We start from the raw sequence: 19,455 nt of genomic DNA on the forward strand, positions 1-19,455 counted from the left end.
GCGTTTGCCGCTTTGCCTCCTCGACCTTGGCCTCGTACTCGTCCCTTCGCTCCTGCCTGGCATGGCTCTGAAGTACTCCGCCGCAAGGCTTCTTCTGCTCAATACCCGCTCCAACCCATCATGCATCTCTGCCATCAAATCAAATGGACTCCTCCGACGACCCAGGTACATTCACCGTGGCTCCGGTCGCAAGTTTGTTTATTCGCAATCAGGTCACTCCATCCCCGTCCTCTGGTCGGCTCAGCGCACTCTCACTCTTCGTCCCAGCGCACCTGGTCACAGCAACCCACACGATCGCACCTCTTGCCTACGAACCCTGGCTAAATCACCTGAATTCATCCCTGCTGTTCAAAACAACATCAAGCTCACCCTGTTCAACACCCGGTCCCTCAACAATAAATGCCTCATCCTGAACGAATACATCCTGGATAACAAACTGGACTTTCTCTGTCTCACCGAAACCTGGCAACAACCTCTGGACTACTACACACTCAACCTCACCACACCCAGTGGATATTCCTACGTCAATAAACCACGCTCGGAGGGCCGAGGTGGTGGAATTGCCGTTATCCACCGTCAAGACATCAAGACCAACCTCATCTCCATCTCATCTGCTCCATCATTTGAACACCTGGCTTTAAAACTCTCTGGTCACACGCAGTCAGTCATGGCTGTCGTCTACCGCCCTCCCAAACCACACCCATCATTCCTGTCTGACTTCTCCTACTTTCTGACCCAGCTATGTTCCCTCTCCCCCTCAATCCTCCTCCTTGGTGATTTCAATATCCACATGGACTCCACTGACTCCACAATAACCACTGACTTCACTGATTTACTCACCTGCTTTAACCTCACTCAACATGTCGACTTTCCTACCCATATCCGTGGTCACATTTTGGACCTTGTCTGCTCCACTGGATTAAATTTGCACCATCTCTATGGCTCCGACCTCACCCTCTCTGACCACTTAGCCATCACTCTGACCATCAACATCCCCGCCCCAACACCAAGGCATTATCGCACAATCAACTTCCGTAAGCTAAACGCTCTTTCACCTACCTCATTCTCATCCACCCTCTCTGAAAAAATGTCCACTTCTCCCTTCATTGACCTCCACACCCCTTCCGACCTCACTGACTACTACAACCACACTCTCTCCTCCTGCCTTGACCAGCTTGCGCCTGTAAAAACCAAAACAGTTTCTTTCACCCATTCTGCTCCCTGGTTTACCCCTGAACTCCACCTGATGAAAACTCGTGCTCGCCAACTTGAAAGACTCCGCAATAAAACGGGTCTCACAGTTCACTCCCAAGCCTACAAGGACCACATACAACACTACAAAGATGCCCTCTCCCGCGCCCGCTCTGCCTACTACTCTCAAATTATCCACTCTGGCTCCGGAAACCCAAAAGCACTCTTCTCGACAATAAACAAACTCCTCCGCCCCCTGAACACCACCACCCAGTCATTCACAGTAGACAACTGCATCTCCTTCCTCTCTTTCTTCCAACGCAAAATTGACAACATCTACAACAGCTTGACCACCGCCGCACCCGCTCCCCCTCCAACCACCTGCCCCCCCTTGTCCTGCCATCCCCTGTCTCGGTTCTCCCCAATCTCTCCTACTGACCTCTCTGAACTCCTCATAGGAATGAAAACTGCCACCTGCACTCTTGACCCCATCCCCTCCAGCTTTGTCAAAGCCTCCCTCCCTGCTCTCTCTCCACTTATCATTGCAACAATAAACTCCTCCCTGTCTACAGGCATCGTCCCACCTTCCCTCAAAATTGCTGCTGTTACCCCCATTCTAAAAAAACCTGGTCTAAACCCTGACACCCTAAACAACTTCAGACCCATCTCCAACCTACCCTTTCTGTCAAAAGTTTTGGAACGTGCTGTAGCCACTCAACTCAAACATCATCTCTCTGCCAATAACTTGTATGAAACATTCCAATCCGGATTCCGCTCCAACCACAGTACTGAAACTGCTCTCCTCAAAATCACCAACGACCTTCTCCTCTCCTCTGACGCTGGCAACCTCAACATTCTCGTCCTCCTCGACCTCAGCGCTGCCTTTGACACCATCGATCACACTATCCTCCTCACCCGACTTGAATCCACCTTTAACGTCACCGGCACTGCCCTCTCTTGGATTAAATCATACCTCTCTGACAGATGCCAGTTCATCTCCATCAATAACTGCAAATCCCCCACTGCTCCCCTCCCCCAAGGTGTCCCCCAAGGTTCAGTTCTTGGCCCCCTCCTCTTCATCCTTTACCTGTCCCCGCTCGGTCACTTAATCCGCCGTCATGGTCTCCAATTCCACTGCTTCGCTGATGACATCCAGCTTTTCATCTCCACCAAGTCCGTCTCCACCGACACCCACTCTATCCTGACAAACTGCATCACTGAAATAAAATCCTGGCTTCAAATCAACTTCCTCAAGCTTAACTGTGATAAATCTGAAATAATCATCATTGGCCCAAAAACGCTCACAAAATCCACCCATAACTTTGCCCTCAACATCGACGGTATCCCAGTATCCACCTCCCCTCACATCCGGAATCTTGGCGTCATCTTTGACCAAACCCTTTCCTTCGACAAATACACTAAACAGATCACAAAGTCAGCCTTCTTTCACCTGAAAAACATTGCCCGTCTCCGCTCATCCCTCTCCTCCACGGCTGCAGAAACCCTCATCCACGCCTTCATCACCTCCCGTCTGGACTACTGCAATAGCCTCCTCTATGGTTCACCCTCAAAAATCACCAATAAACTCCAATACATTCAGAACTCCGCTGCCCGTCTACTCACTCATTCCCGGACCCGTGACCACATCACCCCCGTCCTTTACAAGCTTCACTGGCTCCCCATCCCCCAGAGAATCCAGTACAAAATCCTCCTCTTGACATACAAAGCCCTCCATAACCTGGCCCCATCCTACCTGGCTGACCTCCTCTCCAGACACACTCCCACCCGCAACCTCCGCTCTGCTGGTACCAACCTCCTGACCCCCTCCATCCGGACCAAATTCAGATCCTGGGGGGACAGGGCCTTCTCCATCGCTGCTCCCACCCTCTGGAACTCACTACCTCACACCATCAGAGACTCCTCCTCACTCACCACATTCAAAACATCACTAAAGACCCACCTGTTCAACGCTGCATTCAACATTCAACCCACAGCATTTAACCCCTGACTATCTCTTCTCCTTCTCCCTCCTTTTGCTTTAAATATTTCCCTATTGATTCTTGTCTTGTCTTTTTGATTCTTGTCTTATATATATGCCGTATATCGCTGCTGTTTGTTTTCTTGATTCTTGTCTTTTTGCAATTGTTGTTTTCATGTATTGTTATGCATTATGTTTTCCACTCTGTCAAAGCGCCTTTGGGCTTCTGGAAAAGCGCTATACAAAATAAATGAATTATTATTATTATTATTATTCAATCATAATGTTAAATCGTTAAACGTTTATCATGTTAATCATTTTGTTGAAGTATCAATTGATGATTGGAATTCAGTGAATACAAGTAGGATTTTGAATTCGTAATTGTATTCACCCAACCGTATGGAACTTCACATCAGGATTTAAATATTTGTTTATGTCACGAATGTTGTTTCAAGTTTATTTTTTATATTAATGTTATTTAATTTGTGATTGGAGTTATGCTGTTTGGAATGAAGAAAGAGATATCGAGTTCAAGTGAATGACGAAATGCCGTGACGGTTTCTACTTTCTCAACGTGAATTCGCGGATCGCCATATGCAGATTCGCCATTGACTGGGTATGGAACAAACGTACCCATTTGTTTGCAACGGGTACATTTTTCATGGAAGTCCTTCACGAACTTGCTGTCCATGTCTGATGTGCGACTGGAGGTGCTACAGGAATGTGGAATTTATTGGTTTCATGCTTTAGCATTCGCCGTTTCTGCATTGTCTGTTTGGTTCTGGCCTCTCACCCGTGCGTAGCACGGGTACCTCACTAGTAGTATTAATTTGTGATTGGAATGATGCCATTTGAAATAAAAATATAGAGAGATTGAGTTTAAAAGTAGAATGAGGTCATTATGTGAGTGTTTCCACCTGTGACATTCGCAGATTCGGCATTTGTAGTTTTGTCATCGACATCACAGAAATATTACCGGCTTTACTTCAGTTGGGGTCAGTTGCAGCAAGTTTTTTTTGCCTAAGTTCTGCATGAACCGGCTGTCCCTGCCTGACATTCATCACACAGTAATGTGGAATTTATTAGCGCAAACATTTTTTTGAGATTTTACCCTCACTATCATTCGTGGCACTGGTGTCTCGCTCGTTATTGTTGCTATCCGAATTAACAATGCATATATTTATCATAACAATTAATGACTTCACACTTATTCTAGACACTCAATAAGGGAATAACTATGCTATAATAACGTTTTATTAACCCCTAGGTTCCATATCCGCAACATGATCATTACTAATCAAGGAAAAGCATTTCCTTATCAATTAGTACAGTATAATACGGTAAGATACGCCTATAATTTAACAAGAATGACCTCACTGTGGTCACAACCTGTGACAAAATCCGGTGACGGGCTGATTGGAAAAACGCACTTTGAAATCACTCTTAAAAGATGAACAGCTTTAGGAGTGGGTGGAGTCAAGCGACAGATGTGGGTGTGGTCCAGAAGCTGTCCGACCAATGGGTGCATATTTCAAACATCGACCCCCATCCCCCCAATAAGAATCCCACCAAACAACAACAGCAACGCAAAGCTCTTATAGTTATAGACCTGCAACATGTCGCAAGTAAAAAAAAAAACAACGTTGGTGAGTCTTGCTCGGACTATCGTGATCAGTAACTGTTCAGAAAACGTTTTAAACACCCCTCGTATTTTTTCATTCCCAATCATCCGATCGTTCAGCAAACTACTTTATTAAATAAATAGGACTATTACGAGGCCCTGAAGCTCATCTGGATCAGGAACAACAGTCAATGACGTCATAGAATATTGAAATTTTGTTCATGCCCAGAATCTGCTCACGTGATTGGTTGAATGGAAGCCTTCTCGATGCCGATTACAGTGATGCATGTTTACAGGTCATGTTTTTACAGGTTACGGGTCATGTTTTTACAGGTTACAGGTCATGTTTTTACAAGTTATATGTTTTTACAGGTTACGGGTCATGTTTTTACAGGTTACGGGTCATGCTTTTACAGGTTACGGGTCATGTTTTTACAGGTTACGGGTCATGTTTTTACAGGTTACGGGTCATGTTTTTACAAGTTAGAGGTCGTTTTTACAAGTTAGAGATCATGTTTTTACAAGTTACAGGTCATGTTATTACAAGTTATAGGTCATGTTTTTACAGGTTACAGGTCATATTTTTACAGGTTACAGGTCATGTTTTTACAAGTTATAGGTCGTTTTTACAGGTTACGGGTCGTATTTTTACAGGTTACAGGTCATGTTTTTACAAGTTATAGGTCATGCTTTTTACAGGTTACGGGTCATGTTTTTACAGGTTACGGGTCATGTTTTTACAGGTTGCAGGTCATGTTTTTACAAGTTATATGTTTTTACAGGTTACGGGTCATGTTTTTACAGGTTACAGGTCATGTTTTTACAGGTTACGGGTCATGTTTTTAAAGGTTACGGGTCATGTTTTTAAAGGTTACGGGTCATGTTTTTAAAGGTTACGGGTCATGTTTTTACAGGCTACAGGTCATGTTTTTACAAGTTACAGGTCATGTTATTACAAGTTACAGGTCATGTTTTTACAAGTTACATGTCATGGTTTTACAGGTTAAAGGTCATGTTTTTACAAGTTATAGGGCATGTTTTTACAGGTTACAGGTCATGTTTTTACAAGTTACAGGTCATGTTATTACAAGTTATAGGTCATGTTTTTACAAGTTACATGTCATGGTTTTACAGGTTAAAGGTCATGTTTTTACAAGTTATAGGGCATGTTTTTACAGGTTACAGGTCATGTTTTTACAAGTTACAGGTCATGTTATTACAAGTTATTGGTCATGTTTTCACAGGTTACGGGTCATGTTTTTACAGGTTACGGGTCATGTTTTTACAGGTTACGGGTCATGTTTTTACAGGTTACGGGTCATGTTTTTACAGGTTACGGGTCATGTTTTTACAGGTTACGGGTCATGTTTTTACAGGTTACGGGTCATGTTTTTACAGGTTACGGGTCATGTTTTTACAGGTTACGGGTCATGTTTTTACAGGTTACAGGTGAGGTTTTTACAGGTTACGGGTCAGGTTTTTACAGGTTACGGGTCATGTTTTTACAGGTTACAGGTCATGTTTTTACAGGTTACGGGTCATGTTTTTACAGGTTACAGGTCATGTTTTTACAGGTTACAGGTCATGTTTTTACAAGTTACGGGTCATGTTTTTACTGGTTACAGGTCATGTTTTTACAGGTTACGGGTCATATTTTTCCAGGTTACATGTCATGGTTTTACAAGTTAGAGGTCATGTTTTTACAGGTTACGGGTCATATTTTTACAAGTTATTAGTCATGTTTTTACGTTACGGGTCATGTTTTACAGGTTACGGGTCATGTTTTTACAGGTTACGGGTCATGTTTTTACAAGTTGGAGGTCGTTTTTACAAGTTAGAGGTCATGTTTTTGCAGGTTACCGGTCATGTTTTTACAGGTTACGGGTCATGTTTTTACAAGTTAGAGGTCATGTTTTTACAGGTTACGGGTCATGTTTTTACAGGTTATGGGTCATTTTTTTTACAGGTTACAGGTCATGTTTTTGGCGGAGTGTGTGGCTGTGCTGCTAATGCAACGTCCCCTGCAGGTTAGCGCAGGAATTTTTTTTTACCATTTTGCGTCTGATTTGAACCTGTCGATGAGCACAGATTTTGATGCAGTCAATACACCTTCGTTACGTATCAGATATGCACCTTGTGGCCAAGTTTCATCAAAATCGTGTTTGTTTCAAGCGATAATGACTGAAGTATTTACGGACTCACTCACTGACTTACCTTCGGACACTGTTCGCATGACTAAAATCCAGGTGAGATTTAATAAAAAGAAGTCAACAAATAACGACAGAATTTTTTGAAATTGATGATGAAGATGGAGAGTTCTATAAGTTGCACGGGGTCTTCTATCAATGAATCTGCCATTGTTGTGGATCGCGTCGATTTACATAATTATATATATAATATGGTGGATCATGTCGAGCCGGCTGTCCCATGTGGAAGCATTAAAGATGGAATCCCGTTCGGTATAATTTATTTTCCAAGCAGACAAAGGCTCGGCTTGTCAAGGTGAGCGATTGAAGTAATCTCAAGCTGTGTTAATGTGAGAGCGACATTTTTGTCTCCAAGTTTTAAGTAACCATTCACAATACGTACCGCACAACGGAAACACTTCACTTCCCACAGTGCGAGACGTACAATGGTTGTTATTGTTTACCTTGGCAGAGAAAGCATTTTTCCTGTTCCACCTGTCCAACCGTAGGCAGCGTGTACACATAGCTCAGTTATAGATCTAGTGGTGCAGCTTGACATCGCTTTGTTGGAGCAACCGGTAGGGTAAACCTCGGATTATATAAGGTGAGGTCTCGACTGTGGAGCCTCAAGGGGCTGCTCGAGTAGAGGGGAAAAGGTCCACTCATTACAACATAGTGGCCCACCAGGGGACTGGGTGATGAAGTGAAATACGTGAGAGTAACTTGTGATGAATGAACGAGGACACACACACACACACACACACACACACACACACACACACACACACACACACACACACACACACATATATAATATATATACACACACACAGTCACGTATATACAGACACATGCACACACATATACACAGACACACACATACATACATGTACACACGTACACACACACACACACACACACACACACACACACACACACTCGACTTTTCTGATTTTCCCAGGTACACTATGCCTTTCTCATGTAAGAGTACTCTAACATAATTATCTATACTAATGTCTTTGTCCCATTTGTGATTGATGTACAAATTCCTACGTTGAAAATAAAATTTATGTACAAACTTAGATCAGCGTTGAAGAGAAAGAAAACACCAAGAGAGATACAAAGTTAAGGAAAGGAGTAAAGTTACACTAAAGACCTGGAGGAAATGAGGGGAATTTAAACAAAAGCGAAGAACAAGCATTCGTCTACATTAGGTACGTTGTACGTAGAAACTTTTCTGTAAGACACTTCACATTTTATTCGGTTTTAGGTGTTGTTTGACGTTTCTGTACTGATGTGTGCGTTTATGTACCTCTAGTACTTACAAAGGATCGAGGCAGGAAGGGGTGCGTGCGGAGGACCCGAGGATGTGATCCGTAATTCATCGTTGGGAGGAAGTCGTGTGATTGGTCCAAGGGTTTACGGTATTTACCTGGAAAGCGAATCGGCCAAGACACACACACACTGGATCTTGCCAAGCGGTGGCTCGAGCCAAGATCCGTGAGCTCCGGTCACGACGTTCAGCAGCAGCCATCATTGGGCCCTCATTTTACAAAACGTGTCTGATGGTTCATCACGATCCCACCCAAACCCAGGGGCTTAGAGGCTTGACCAGGGTTGCGTGAGCAGTTCACTTCTGTTGAAATGTAAGTCTGTTGTCGAGCTGCTCACGATTAACATCCATTATATATATAAATATGTGTGTGTATATTATACAGTGCGTATAGAAAGTCTACACCCCCTTTCAAAATTTTCACCTTTTGTTCCCTTATAACCTGGAACGATATTAAATTAAATCAGACTTTTTCCACCTTTATTTACACATCGTAACCCACAACTTCCAAGTTAAAAACAAATTCTACAAATTTCAGAAAATTAATTAAAATACAAAACGATAATAACTTGGTTGGATAAGTGTCCACCCCCCCCCCCCCCCCCCCCCTGAGTTAATACTTGGTGGAAGCAGCTTTGACAGTAATTACACCTGTGAGTCTATTGGGATAGGTCTCTACCAACTTTGCACACCTTGATTGGGCAATATTTGTCCATTATTCTGTACAAAACTGTTCAAGCTCAGTCAAGTTACATGGGGAGCGTTGATGGACAGCAATATTCACATAATGCCACAGATCTTCGATTGGATTTAGGTTTTTTTTGGGGGGGGGGGTTTTGTATACTGAATCGAGGCTCGTGAAAGAGCTAATATTTACTTCACAAACAAATCAACCAGACAAACAAAATATATAAAAAGAGGGAGCGGAAGACAAGATGGGGAGAGAAGGGGAAGCACACAAACACAACATTTGAGAGCAGGGAGATGTGTGGGAGGGAGAGGGCTTGGGGGGAGGAGGCGTGGGAATAGGGGGGTGGGGGGGTGGTGGGAGAAGTATAAAACACAAGGACACCAAGGACTTCCAGCACAGCAGTTGGTATTTCAAAAAAGTGGATTTGGGGTGAAATTAGCGGGGGTAGAAAAGATCAAGGTTTTGGATGGGGGAAGATAAGAGATGGTGGTGAACAGCTGTTTTAAAGACCTGGAGGGAGGAGTGGGATTGAAGAGAGTGAGGGAGTTTGTTCCAGAGGCGGGAGAAAAGAGGAATGAAGGAGTGAAGGTGAGCAGAGAGTCTTGATTTTGGCAGTTTAACCATAAGAGGGTTGCAGGCAGATCTTGTACGATCTGTAGGAATATTTGGGGGACAGAGCCCAGAGAGAGCTGGGGGGGGCAAGGCCAGAGAGGAGTTGGTGGAAGACGGAAAGACCACCAACCTGCCTGCGGTGAGTGAGTGAAAGGCCCTTGGAGTTAGCTTCATCACGGGAGATTCCAATGTTTCTGAACGCTTTGGTTTCAACAGCGTGAAGACGAGCTAGGTGTGAGGCAGGAGCACCAGCCCAGAGGGGAGAGCAGTATTCCATTGAAATGAGAGCAGTATTCCATTCCAGGTTGGGGCTCTGACGGGGCCACTCAAGGATATTTATCTTTTTTGTTCTTTAGCCACTCAAGTGTAGCTTTGGCTTTGTGCTTCGGGTCGTTGTCATGCTGAAAGGTGAACTTCCGTCCCAATTTCAGCTTTCTTGCAGAGGGCAGCTGGTTTTCCTCTCGCATTTTTCTGTATTTTGCTCCTTCCATTTTCCCTTCTATCCCGACAAGTGCCCCAGTCCCTGCTGATGAGAAACATCCCCATAACATGATGCTGCCCCTACCATGCTTCACAGTATGGATGGTGTTTTTTGGGTGATGTGCTGTGTTGGGTTTGCAGCAAGCATAACATTTTAATTTAGGCCAAAAAGTTCCATCTTGGTTTCGTCAGACCACAAACTTTTTTGCGACATGGCTTCAGAATCTCCGGAGTGGTATTTTGGATACCTCAAACGGGACTCAAGGGGGGCGTTTTTGAGTAATGGCTTCCTTCTTGACCCTACCATACAGGGCAGACTTGTAGAGTGCTTGGGATATTGTTGTCACATGCACATAGTGACCAGTCTTTGCCATAAAGGCCTGTAGCTTTTTCAAAGTTGCCATTGGCCTCTTGGTGGCCTCTGATCAGTCTCCTCCTTGCTTGGTCATCCAGTTTGGAGGGACGGCCTGATCTAGGCAGGGTCTTGGTGGTACCATACGCCTTCCGCTTCTTAATGATTGTCTTTACTGTGCTTCAAGGGATATTCAAGGCCTTTGAAATATTTTTATACGCATCCCCTGATCTGTGCCTTTCCACAACTTTATCCCGGAGGTCTTTTGAAAGCTCCTTTGTGCTCATGGTTGAGTCTTTGCTGTGAAAAGCACTACCCAGCAAGGGAAACCTACAGGAACAGCTGATTTTATTCTGAAATAATCAGAATCACTACAATTTAACACAGATGGAGGTCAATTAACTTGGTGTGAGATTTTGAAGGTGACTGGTTACACCTGAGCTAATTTACAATTCCTATTATAAGGTGGGTGGACACTTATCCAACCAAGATATTCTAGTTTTGTGTTTTAAATTAATTTTCTGAAATTTGTAGAATTTGTTTTTCACTTGGAAGTTGTGGGTTATGATGTGTAAATAAAGGTGGAAAAAGTGTGATTTATTGCAATTTAATTCCAAGCTATAAGGGAACAAAAGGTAAAAATTTTGAAAGGGCACGTAGACTTCCTATAGGCACTGTGTATATGTGTGTGTGTGTGTGTGTGTGTGTGTGTGTGTGTGCGTCTGTGTGCACGCACACACACACAAACACACGCACACACTTCAGGTTATTTAGAACTAGCAGGAGTATTCGGCATTGCTCAGCGTAAACGTTTTTTAAAAAAAGTGAGTGCCTAAAATACTTCCCTACATCTACTAAGGAAAATTTATATTTTATATTACAATAACACACCCACACAAACACTAATCAGGGATAATTTAATATCACATTTCACATAGCCACAAAGCTCAGGCACCAAAGTGATTTTAAAAAGAAAGGAAAAAAATCGGGAAAAACAAAAATGAACGTTTTTTTTCAAATGTTTATTCTTTTTTGTTGTTGCCTAAAACACTTCGCGACACTTAGTGATGAACCTCAAAGTTTGATGAAGATCCGTTCAGCCATCTCTGAGGAAAATGGCAACACACACACACACACACACACACACGGCTCTCTTATCTACCATATAAAACACAATGTCAGTTTGTGTTTGTACAGATGTCTGCCCCCCTTCATAAGGATAGGTTTTAAAGGCCAATCTACCAACATGAATGTGTGTTCAACACAGTCTATTTTTGAGGATAAAATAAACTCAAAAAACATTTTCCGTAAAAGAGTAATTCTGTCTCTTCTATTTGAATTGTAGACGATGGCTTGCAATCCAAGCCTCAAGGGCGGTGTGCAGAAGGGTTTTTTAAAATAACAATAAACACAAGGCGTAGGGACGTGAAATCTGATGCACGTGATGTGCAACGCACACGGAGTAAAACGAGTGTTCATGTACATCTGTAGGATGTCTTATGAAGAAAGAAGATATAAGCACACCTGACACTAGGCCGAGGCTTCAGACTTTGGCATGCTCACAAGGCTGCACCATCTAATAAACTGTTCAACCCGTCATATTTAATGGGATTTTTTTTTACTATTTTTTACTTTTACCCCCTGTCTAGTAGTATAGATTTAGTAAAACATCAAGAAGAGCATTGCTAAAGGTCCACAGAATCAGAAATTCATGTTTGGTTTAATAAATAAATATGGCTTCACTCAACACTTAACCGTTTTTTTTTTTTTCTTGAATAAATATGTTGAAAATATGATTTTAATGATTTTAGTGTCCTTGTATGCCAATTGACCCCACCCTCCAAAACGGCGATGTGATTATGTCATATATCACGTGACCTGCCACGTCATCTCCAGGATACTTTTGCTTCAGGACTTATGTTTACTTGCGGTGCACATATGCTCTGAACTCTGAAAAAGTACTGAGAATACCCACTAGATGCATTGTGGCAATACTGCACAACCAAAGATGGTGTGAGTCTGTGTGCTTTCCCAAAAGATCCAGTTGTAAGGAAAATGTGGACCGCCAAAGTAAAAATGACGAGAAAAGTGGCGTCATTTGCAGCGCCCATTTTGAAGCTAATTCGTGCGACACCCCACGTAGATAATTTGGGGGGCAGGGGGAAGTGGGGTGTATGTCCAAACATTACGGAGTGCTTTGTTCTTTCATTCTTTTCTTCTTTCTGATGCCGATGGCGGAGAGAAAAGTGCCTTGGTACCTCGTATGTCCCAGGAAATAACTTCCCCCAAGATCAACGGCTGTGTTTGTCTGATGTCAAGCCCCGTGTTGTCTTGTGTCTCTGCATGCATGCTGGTGTGTAATTTATGTGGGGCAGCTCTTCTGTGAGTCTTAAGCTGTAGAAAAGAAAAGTGAAACAAAAAAAAGAATGCTATATATATCTGTACAGTAATAAAGGCTGCTGAATCTAATTATCTTAACCGTTGAATCTAATAGAAAGAATTAAAATCTGCTTGTACCTCATATATGAATAACATGGAGGCAAATTAAACTCAGAATGCGATTTTATAACACTAGTACACCCACCCTACAGGAGAGGCAGGAAGGGTCATGTTATTATCCTCTCTCTGGTAACTATATTACAGTAGATTCAGTCTTGGGCCTCAACGAACATTGGGATTCCTCCCTTTCAGTTTAGTGTTAAACAGCAGTAGCGACTGTTTAAAAAGGTAATCAAACGTACTTGCGGTTTATAATATCGTTACCCTGCGCTCAGGAAGTGAAAAGCAGGGTTACGCGATTGGTTGCGTACGTACGTATGTCATATTATGTACGTGTCTGCATTTTAAAAATTCATTTTCCCGGCAAACGTTGGTCCAATTGACACGAATTTTTCACTATTGTATACATATACTCATGTAGAACTTCAGTGATAATTATGACATCATAGGTCACGTAATATGAGCTCTATCTTGTTTAAATTCTTTTTCTCAGTAACCGTTGGGGCGATTGACACAGAATTTTCACTATAGTATGCGTCTACTCGTGTAGAATCTTTAATGATAATTATGACATCATGCATCACATGGTATGGGCACCATATTGTAAAAACCGAAAAACTTTGGAGCTCTATATCTCCAAAACCGCTCCATGGAAAAAAAAAAAACAATGAAACGTGGCTCATTGCAAAGAACTCCGCATGGGGAATAAGTGCTGTTAACGATGATATCATTAGTCCATTTATTACGATGTTGTAGCGGTTACCTTATTCGCATGTGACGGTTACCTTATGTTTGGTCATAATCCACGTGCACAGGCCTGTGGGGCTTTTGGTTGTGTGGAAGTGACGCACGCGCGGTTGTGGAGCCACGCCCTCCGAAGAGGGTTTTGGCTTTATAAAAGCTGTACCACTTCCGTTCGAGTTTAAGAGTGCTGGAGATTTCTGTACGAATAAACGAGCTTCGAACCCTACGAAATGGCCTCGTCTTCTCGCCTTCCGCAACTCCTAAACTGGTGACCCCGGCTGCCCCCGAACGGATTTGGGGGCTGCAAACGAATACGGCAAGCACGCCCTGGCCAGGGAAGCCACCTAAACTGGTGACCCCGGCTTCTCCCGAACGGATGCGGGCACGGTTTCGAACGCAGTTTCGATCGAACTGCTGGAGTTTCGGAAACGACGAGCGGCCATGTAGTTTGCGCACAGCGCTCGGCTCCTCCTCTACGACCAGAGGGGCGAGCCTGCTCCAGGACCCTCCGAAGGAACGCAGTTACGAGATGTGGGTGGCACTGCTGCTCATCTCTTGCGCGCGCACCGACGTTGGCGGCACGGCTGCTTCGTTACCTTCGCGCGCACTGCTGCTCGCAACTCGCGAAAACTCTACAGCTACAGCTCGCGTGTCGAAAGCTGCAACTCGCGCAACTACTACTCCTACTCTGCATCCTCGGGAGGCCCGCGAGGAACCTCGGCAGCCTCCCCCGAGGCCTTGACCAGCCCCTCGGTTGGCTCAACCCCTTTTCGCGCGCACGGAGGCCGAGCACTGCTCGAGCCTTCTCGGCACTGCCGAGCGCGCCCGCGAACTGCAACCTCGGGAGGCCCGCGGGGAACCTCGGCAGCCTCCCCCGAGGCCTTGACCAGCCCCTCGGTCGGCTCAACCCCACGGCGGCGTTTTTTCGCGCGTACCGAGGCCGAGCACTGCTCGAGCCTTCTCGGCACTGCCGAGCGTGCCTGCGAACTACGTACATGCCCGTGGGAGTGCATTCTGGGGGGGGGGGGGGGGGGGCGCATGTAGCGGTTACCTTATTCGTATGTCGCGGTTAACCTATTCGCATGTTGCGGTTAACTTATTCGCATGTGACGGTTACCTTATGTTTGGTCATAATCCACGTGCACGGGCCTGTGGGGCTTTTGGTTGTGTGGAAGTGACGCACGCGCGGTTGTGGAGCCACGCCCTCCGAAGAGGGTTTTGGCTTTATAAAAGCTGTACCACTTCCGTTCGAGTTTAAGAGTGCTGGAGATTTCTGTACGAATAAACGAGCTTCGAACCCTACGAAATGGCCTCGTCTTCTCGCCTTCCGCAACTCCTAAAATGTCATAATTCGACAAGTGCAGTTCTTAGTCGATCACATCAGAATTTCTTGAGCGTGATCTACGCAACAATTATATTGCAGAATGGGAATTTATGCCGTTATCGGTCACGTGGTCTGGCAGCCATATTGGATCAAAGGAAAAAACCCCTTCAAAAACAGAAGAGTTGGCTTGCACTAAGTCGACTGCATGGGGTAAGTAATCTATAAATACCATCTACTTTACTTCTGGTCGGGGTGCTCCCACAAAACACCACGATAAGCTATTTATACACATTAACACGGCGTTTGTTCAAGGAAAAAAACCCCCTTGAGCAGAAGAGATATTATTAGTGTTAATATTGTTTTGTAATAACATTAATATTATGCTATCATCATTAATGTTGTTATTACTTTTGTTATTAGAAATGGCCTTAGAAAAACGCCACCATTAGCTATCTTAACACGGATATACACCTTAACATGGATTTCGCCCAAGGCGGAAGCCCCACCCTTGGGGAGGGGGGCAAATTAAGTTGCTACAACCTCCATTATGTGACCCTTAGTCCTCCTGGCAAGTTTCGTTGAGATTGGATAAGTAACATCCGAATGTATCGCGGTCAAAAATGGGCAGACAGACAGATAGACAGATAGACAGACACACCATATTGCGTATTTTAGTATGATTGTCTAGGATAAAAGGAAGACTAAGAGTAGATCATCACCATCTTCATCATTACGGTCATCATTATCAGAATTACTGTCCTCATCAAGACGTGGGACACTCGGAAGTGTTGGTGGCAGTCTTGACTCTTTGTCTTCCTTTTATCCTAGACAATCATACTAAAATATGCAATTTGGTGTGTCTGTCTATCTGTCTGTCTGTCTGTCTGTCCCCTACACAATGATTATTATCATTCACATGTATGGAAGCAAACCTTTTGGTGAAAGCAGTTTGGCGCTAAAAATGCAGACAAATGTTCGACATGGACAAATTTCCGGGGCCAACCATTGTTCGCAGAACAAGCATTGCATTGGTTACATATCCTTGCAACACAAACATTTTAATGCTTGGACAACTGAGTTCAGCATGTTCATATTCGGCTTATCCCGAATACTTTTTGTCCTCGTTATTCGTTGGAAGGATCCATCGAGTGCTTGCTCAATAAAACCCCCCTCCTTAGTCTTCTTCGCAATTCCTCCATGCGGGCACGGACTTCACCACCAGACATTGCTTCAAAATCCAACTCCTCCGACGGTTCTGTAGCGCTCTGTGATGCATCAGCAAACGCGACAGTATTCGAGGAGATGTGCACCACCGACCTTGAGAAGTCGCCGACAGCGGACATCGTTGTGGGTATGGAAGTTGGAGCAGATGAGGTTTGTTCCTTGATTATTTGCTTCATCCAAGCGTCCTCTTCTGACGTTAATCTCAAGCTATCAGAATCCATAGAATCTTCATCATCAAGGTCAACGTTATCAGAATTACCGTCCTCATCAGGAGGTGGGACACTCGGAAGTGCTGGTGGCAGTGAGGTGAATTCTGAGTCCATGCTGTCCCTTGACGATATGGAATGCGTTTGTTGTAGGTTGAAAAATGCTGGAAGGTGAGCGAGCAGGATGCGAGAGCTCATTGATGTGCGATCTTTCTCATATGTCAAGTCCGTTGGTGCCTCCACGTTGTCCCGCACATCGGATTCATCGCGATAACTATCACACAAACTATCGGACCTTGTCCTCCGCACAACTTCGTTAGCATTAACAGGGTTTTGGACAAAGCGGTATCGATTTTGTGCTATTTCCTGTTCATGTGCAGGTTTTTCATTCAGCCTTAAGTTTTCATAATTACTTCCAAAATCACGATCAAGGCTTTTGACCGGCAAATTCCCTTCGATTTTTGGAGCTTGTGCATATACCTGTATGTACAATGGTCCATTTGGATTGTCCTCAGTCTCTACAAGAGCATCTTTACCATCCACGAAAGGATTCGTATTGTCGTGCCCTTGTTGTCCACCTTCTTCATCACTTCCATCTGGTTGCTCAAGCTTGAGAGTGGCATTTTGGCTTAGCCAGGCGTTGATGTCCCATTCCTCATCGCTATCGATCAAGGAGCTTCGGTCTGTCGGTGCTTTGTCTGCACCAACACACCTTACCGGACCTGCACTTGCCTGGATAAATTCACCCTGGACGCCATATTTGTTGAACTGAGTGTATTTATTCTCTACATCTAATTCCTCGTAGAGTGCATCATCGCTATCTCGGCTCGACATGGCACCTGCTCCTTCTTCTGTACCTTTGGATAGGAACTCCCAGCCTTGTAAAGCGCTTGGATGTTGTTCTAAATCCATGGTGACCTCGCTGCTCGTATCGCTGAGGTCATCATTGACGATATCAAACATGGGAAGCATATTTTCACGTGCCTTTTGAGCAGATATTGCATTTCTAATCTTCATTTCCTTCTCCTGTAAATTTCCCCTCGACATGTTGCTTGAGGATGGTTGTTGGTCTTGTACGTTGGCATCTCCATTTATCTCACAGCTGTCAAACTGATCACTCGTCAAACCTGCATTGGAATAAACCGCTGCAATCACCTGTCCTGGTGGCTTGTTAGCCCGGCGGCCAAAATGTCGCCGATAGATCTTGTTCAGAAAAGGTCTTGCTATAGCTCCAAGCACGAATCCCCCAACCAAGCAGATGCATACAGAAAGCGCCACTGCTACATCGAATTGAGACCGCGAAATGGCATTTTCTCCATTAGCCTGATCTCCAACCTCCCGAGACATCCCATGCAAGGTCTTGCCCTCCAAGCCTGGAGCAGTTCTAACTACATGCCGGTCTACTCGTCCACTATGAAAACACAAGCAGGCTCCACCTTTGAAAAGACGCTTATGCAGGTCGACGTTTCTGTTCAGCTCGTTTGGGTCTCGCGCATGCGCAGTTCTTCTCAGAAGACCGAGGATCATTCTCCATTGAGGGTGTTCTATTCCTAAAAGAGGAGCGAGTGTTAGCCATCAAGCAAAGGCAGATCAATACATCATCCATAAAATGAATGAAACAATGATTTGAGGATTTGTATTGAAGATGCATTTTACACAAACCAGCCATAAACTAGACTTTATTGCTATGATCGATTTCAACCATATTAAGCACTTTGCACATCGCCAATTGTCACCTGGTGGTCCAAGTTCATACGAGGTATGTGTGTCACATAAACAGTATCTGCAGCGGGGAAGGAAATTCGTTTGTCAACATTCATGGCGAAGCACAAAAACACGAGTGACTTTCACAAGGACATGACTGAGCAAGACCGTGAAGCTTGAACACATCAATAGCTTAAAAAAAGGTGAAAGATTGAACGTCAATCGAATGGAGCATCCTTGATCATCATATGGCCATCCTCGTTTACCTACGTAGTATTCGCCTGAGCGCTCCCTGTATGTCTGAGTTGATTCTTTTTATTGCTCAGATGGCTTCCTACAAACGGGGATTTCATTTAAAACCGTTAAGACAGCTTTGTTATGAAGTGTAAATCGATGCCAATTACAATCACATGGCTGCATTCAAAAGAAATAAATAAATAAATAACAGGCATTTACTTTCTCATCAAGATTTATTTATTTATACCATTTTTTTTTAACGTCTGGTATACTATGATGATGTTACAGACTCCAGAAAGACTATATACACTATGATGTTACAGACTCTAGAAAGAGTCAAGATAATTTTTTGTACATGTTATAAAACAGAAATTTGACTTCCACTGGCAATTCAATAACAAACAAGAAAGAGTAATCAGAGATTGCAAACCCTCACCGGGATGTATTTTCAGTGTTTTTTTAGGCTTTTGTGTTAAAAGAAATATGGCGGTCGAACCACGTGACCGATGACGTCACCGTTCTTTTTTTCTAAACTAATTTATTCCTAGATTATGCTCAAGAAATTTCATCTTGATCAGATGTTTTGTACTTGTCGAATTATGACGTCATAATGGAGGCACCTATGACATCATCATTAACATATTTTATTCCCCATGGAGAGTTCCTTACAATGAGTTATGTCTCAATTTTTTCTATTCAGCACTTTCGGAGATATAGAGGTGCAAAGTTTTTCGGTTTTTCCAAGATGACGGCCGAACCACATGACCGATGATGTCATCATTTTTTCTTTCTCCACCAGTTTATGCCGACATGGCGCTCAAAAAATTTCATCTGGATAGGATGAAGTTTTGCACTTGTCGAATTATGATGTCATAATGGAGGCACCTATGACATCATCATTAACATATTTTATTCCCCATGTGGAGTTCTTTACAAGGATCCATGTCTCAATTTTTTCTATTCAGCACTTTCAGAGATGGAGGTGCAAAGTTTTCGGTTTTTCCAAGATGGCGGCCGAACCACGTGACCTAAGATGTAATAATTATCATTAAAAATGATACAGGTGGAGGTGC

The 19,455-nt window shown here is 43.9% G+C and overlaps 1 protein-coding gene across 4 annotated transcripts in view; it reads right to left on the bottom strand.

Annotated features, from left to right (window-relative positions):
* Positions 1-19,455, bottom strand: part of LOC137437664 (platelet-derived growth factor C) — a 108,639-nt gene that overhangs the window by 81,614 nt on the left and 7,570 nt on the right. For 2 of the 4 annotated variants that reach the window (XM_068132149.2, XM_068132148.2), the window contains exon 3: positions 11,348-17,991. The exons of the other annotated variants lie outside the window; for them this stretch is intronic. In XM_068132149.2, the coding sequence (XP_067988250.2) occupies positions 16,136-17,991 (1,856 nt within the window). In that variant the 3' untranslated portion in view covers positions 11,348-16,135. Of the gene's footprint in view, positions 1-11,347; positions 17,992-19,455 lie in introns of those variants that run through there. 4 annotated transcript variants of the gene reach the window in all.

Source organism: Myxine glutinosa, chromosome 12 (assembly GCF_964187855.1).
Source record: "Myxine glutinosa chromosome 12, kmMyxGlut1.1, whole genome shotgun sequence".
Classification (NCBI taxonomy): Eukaryota; Metazoa; Chordata; class Myxini; order Myxiniformes; family Myxinidae; genus Myxine; species Myxine glutinosa.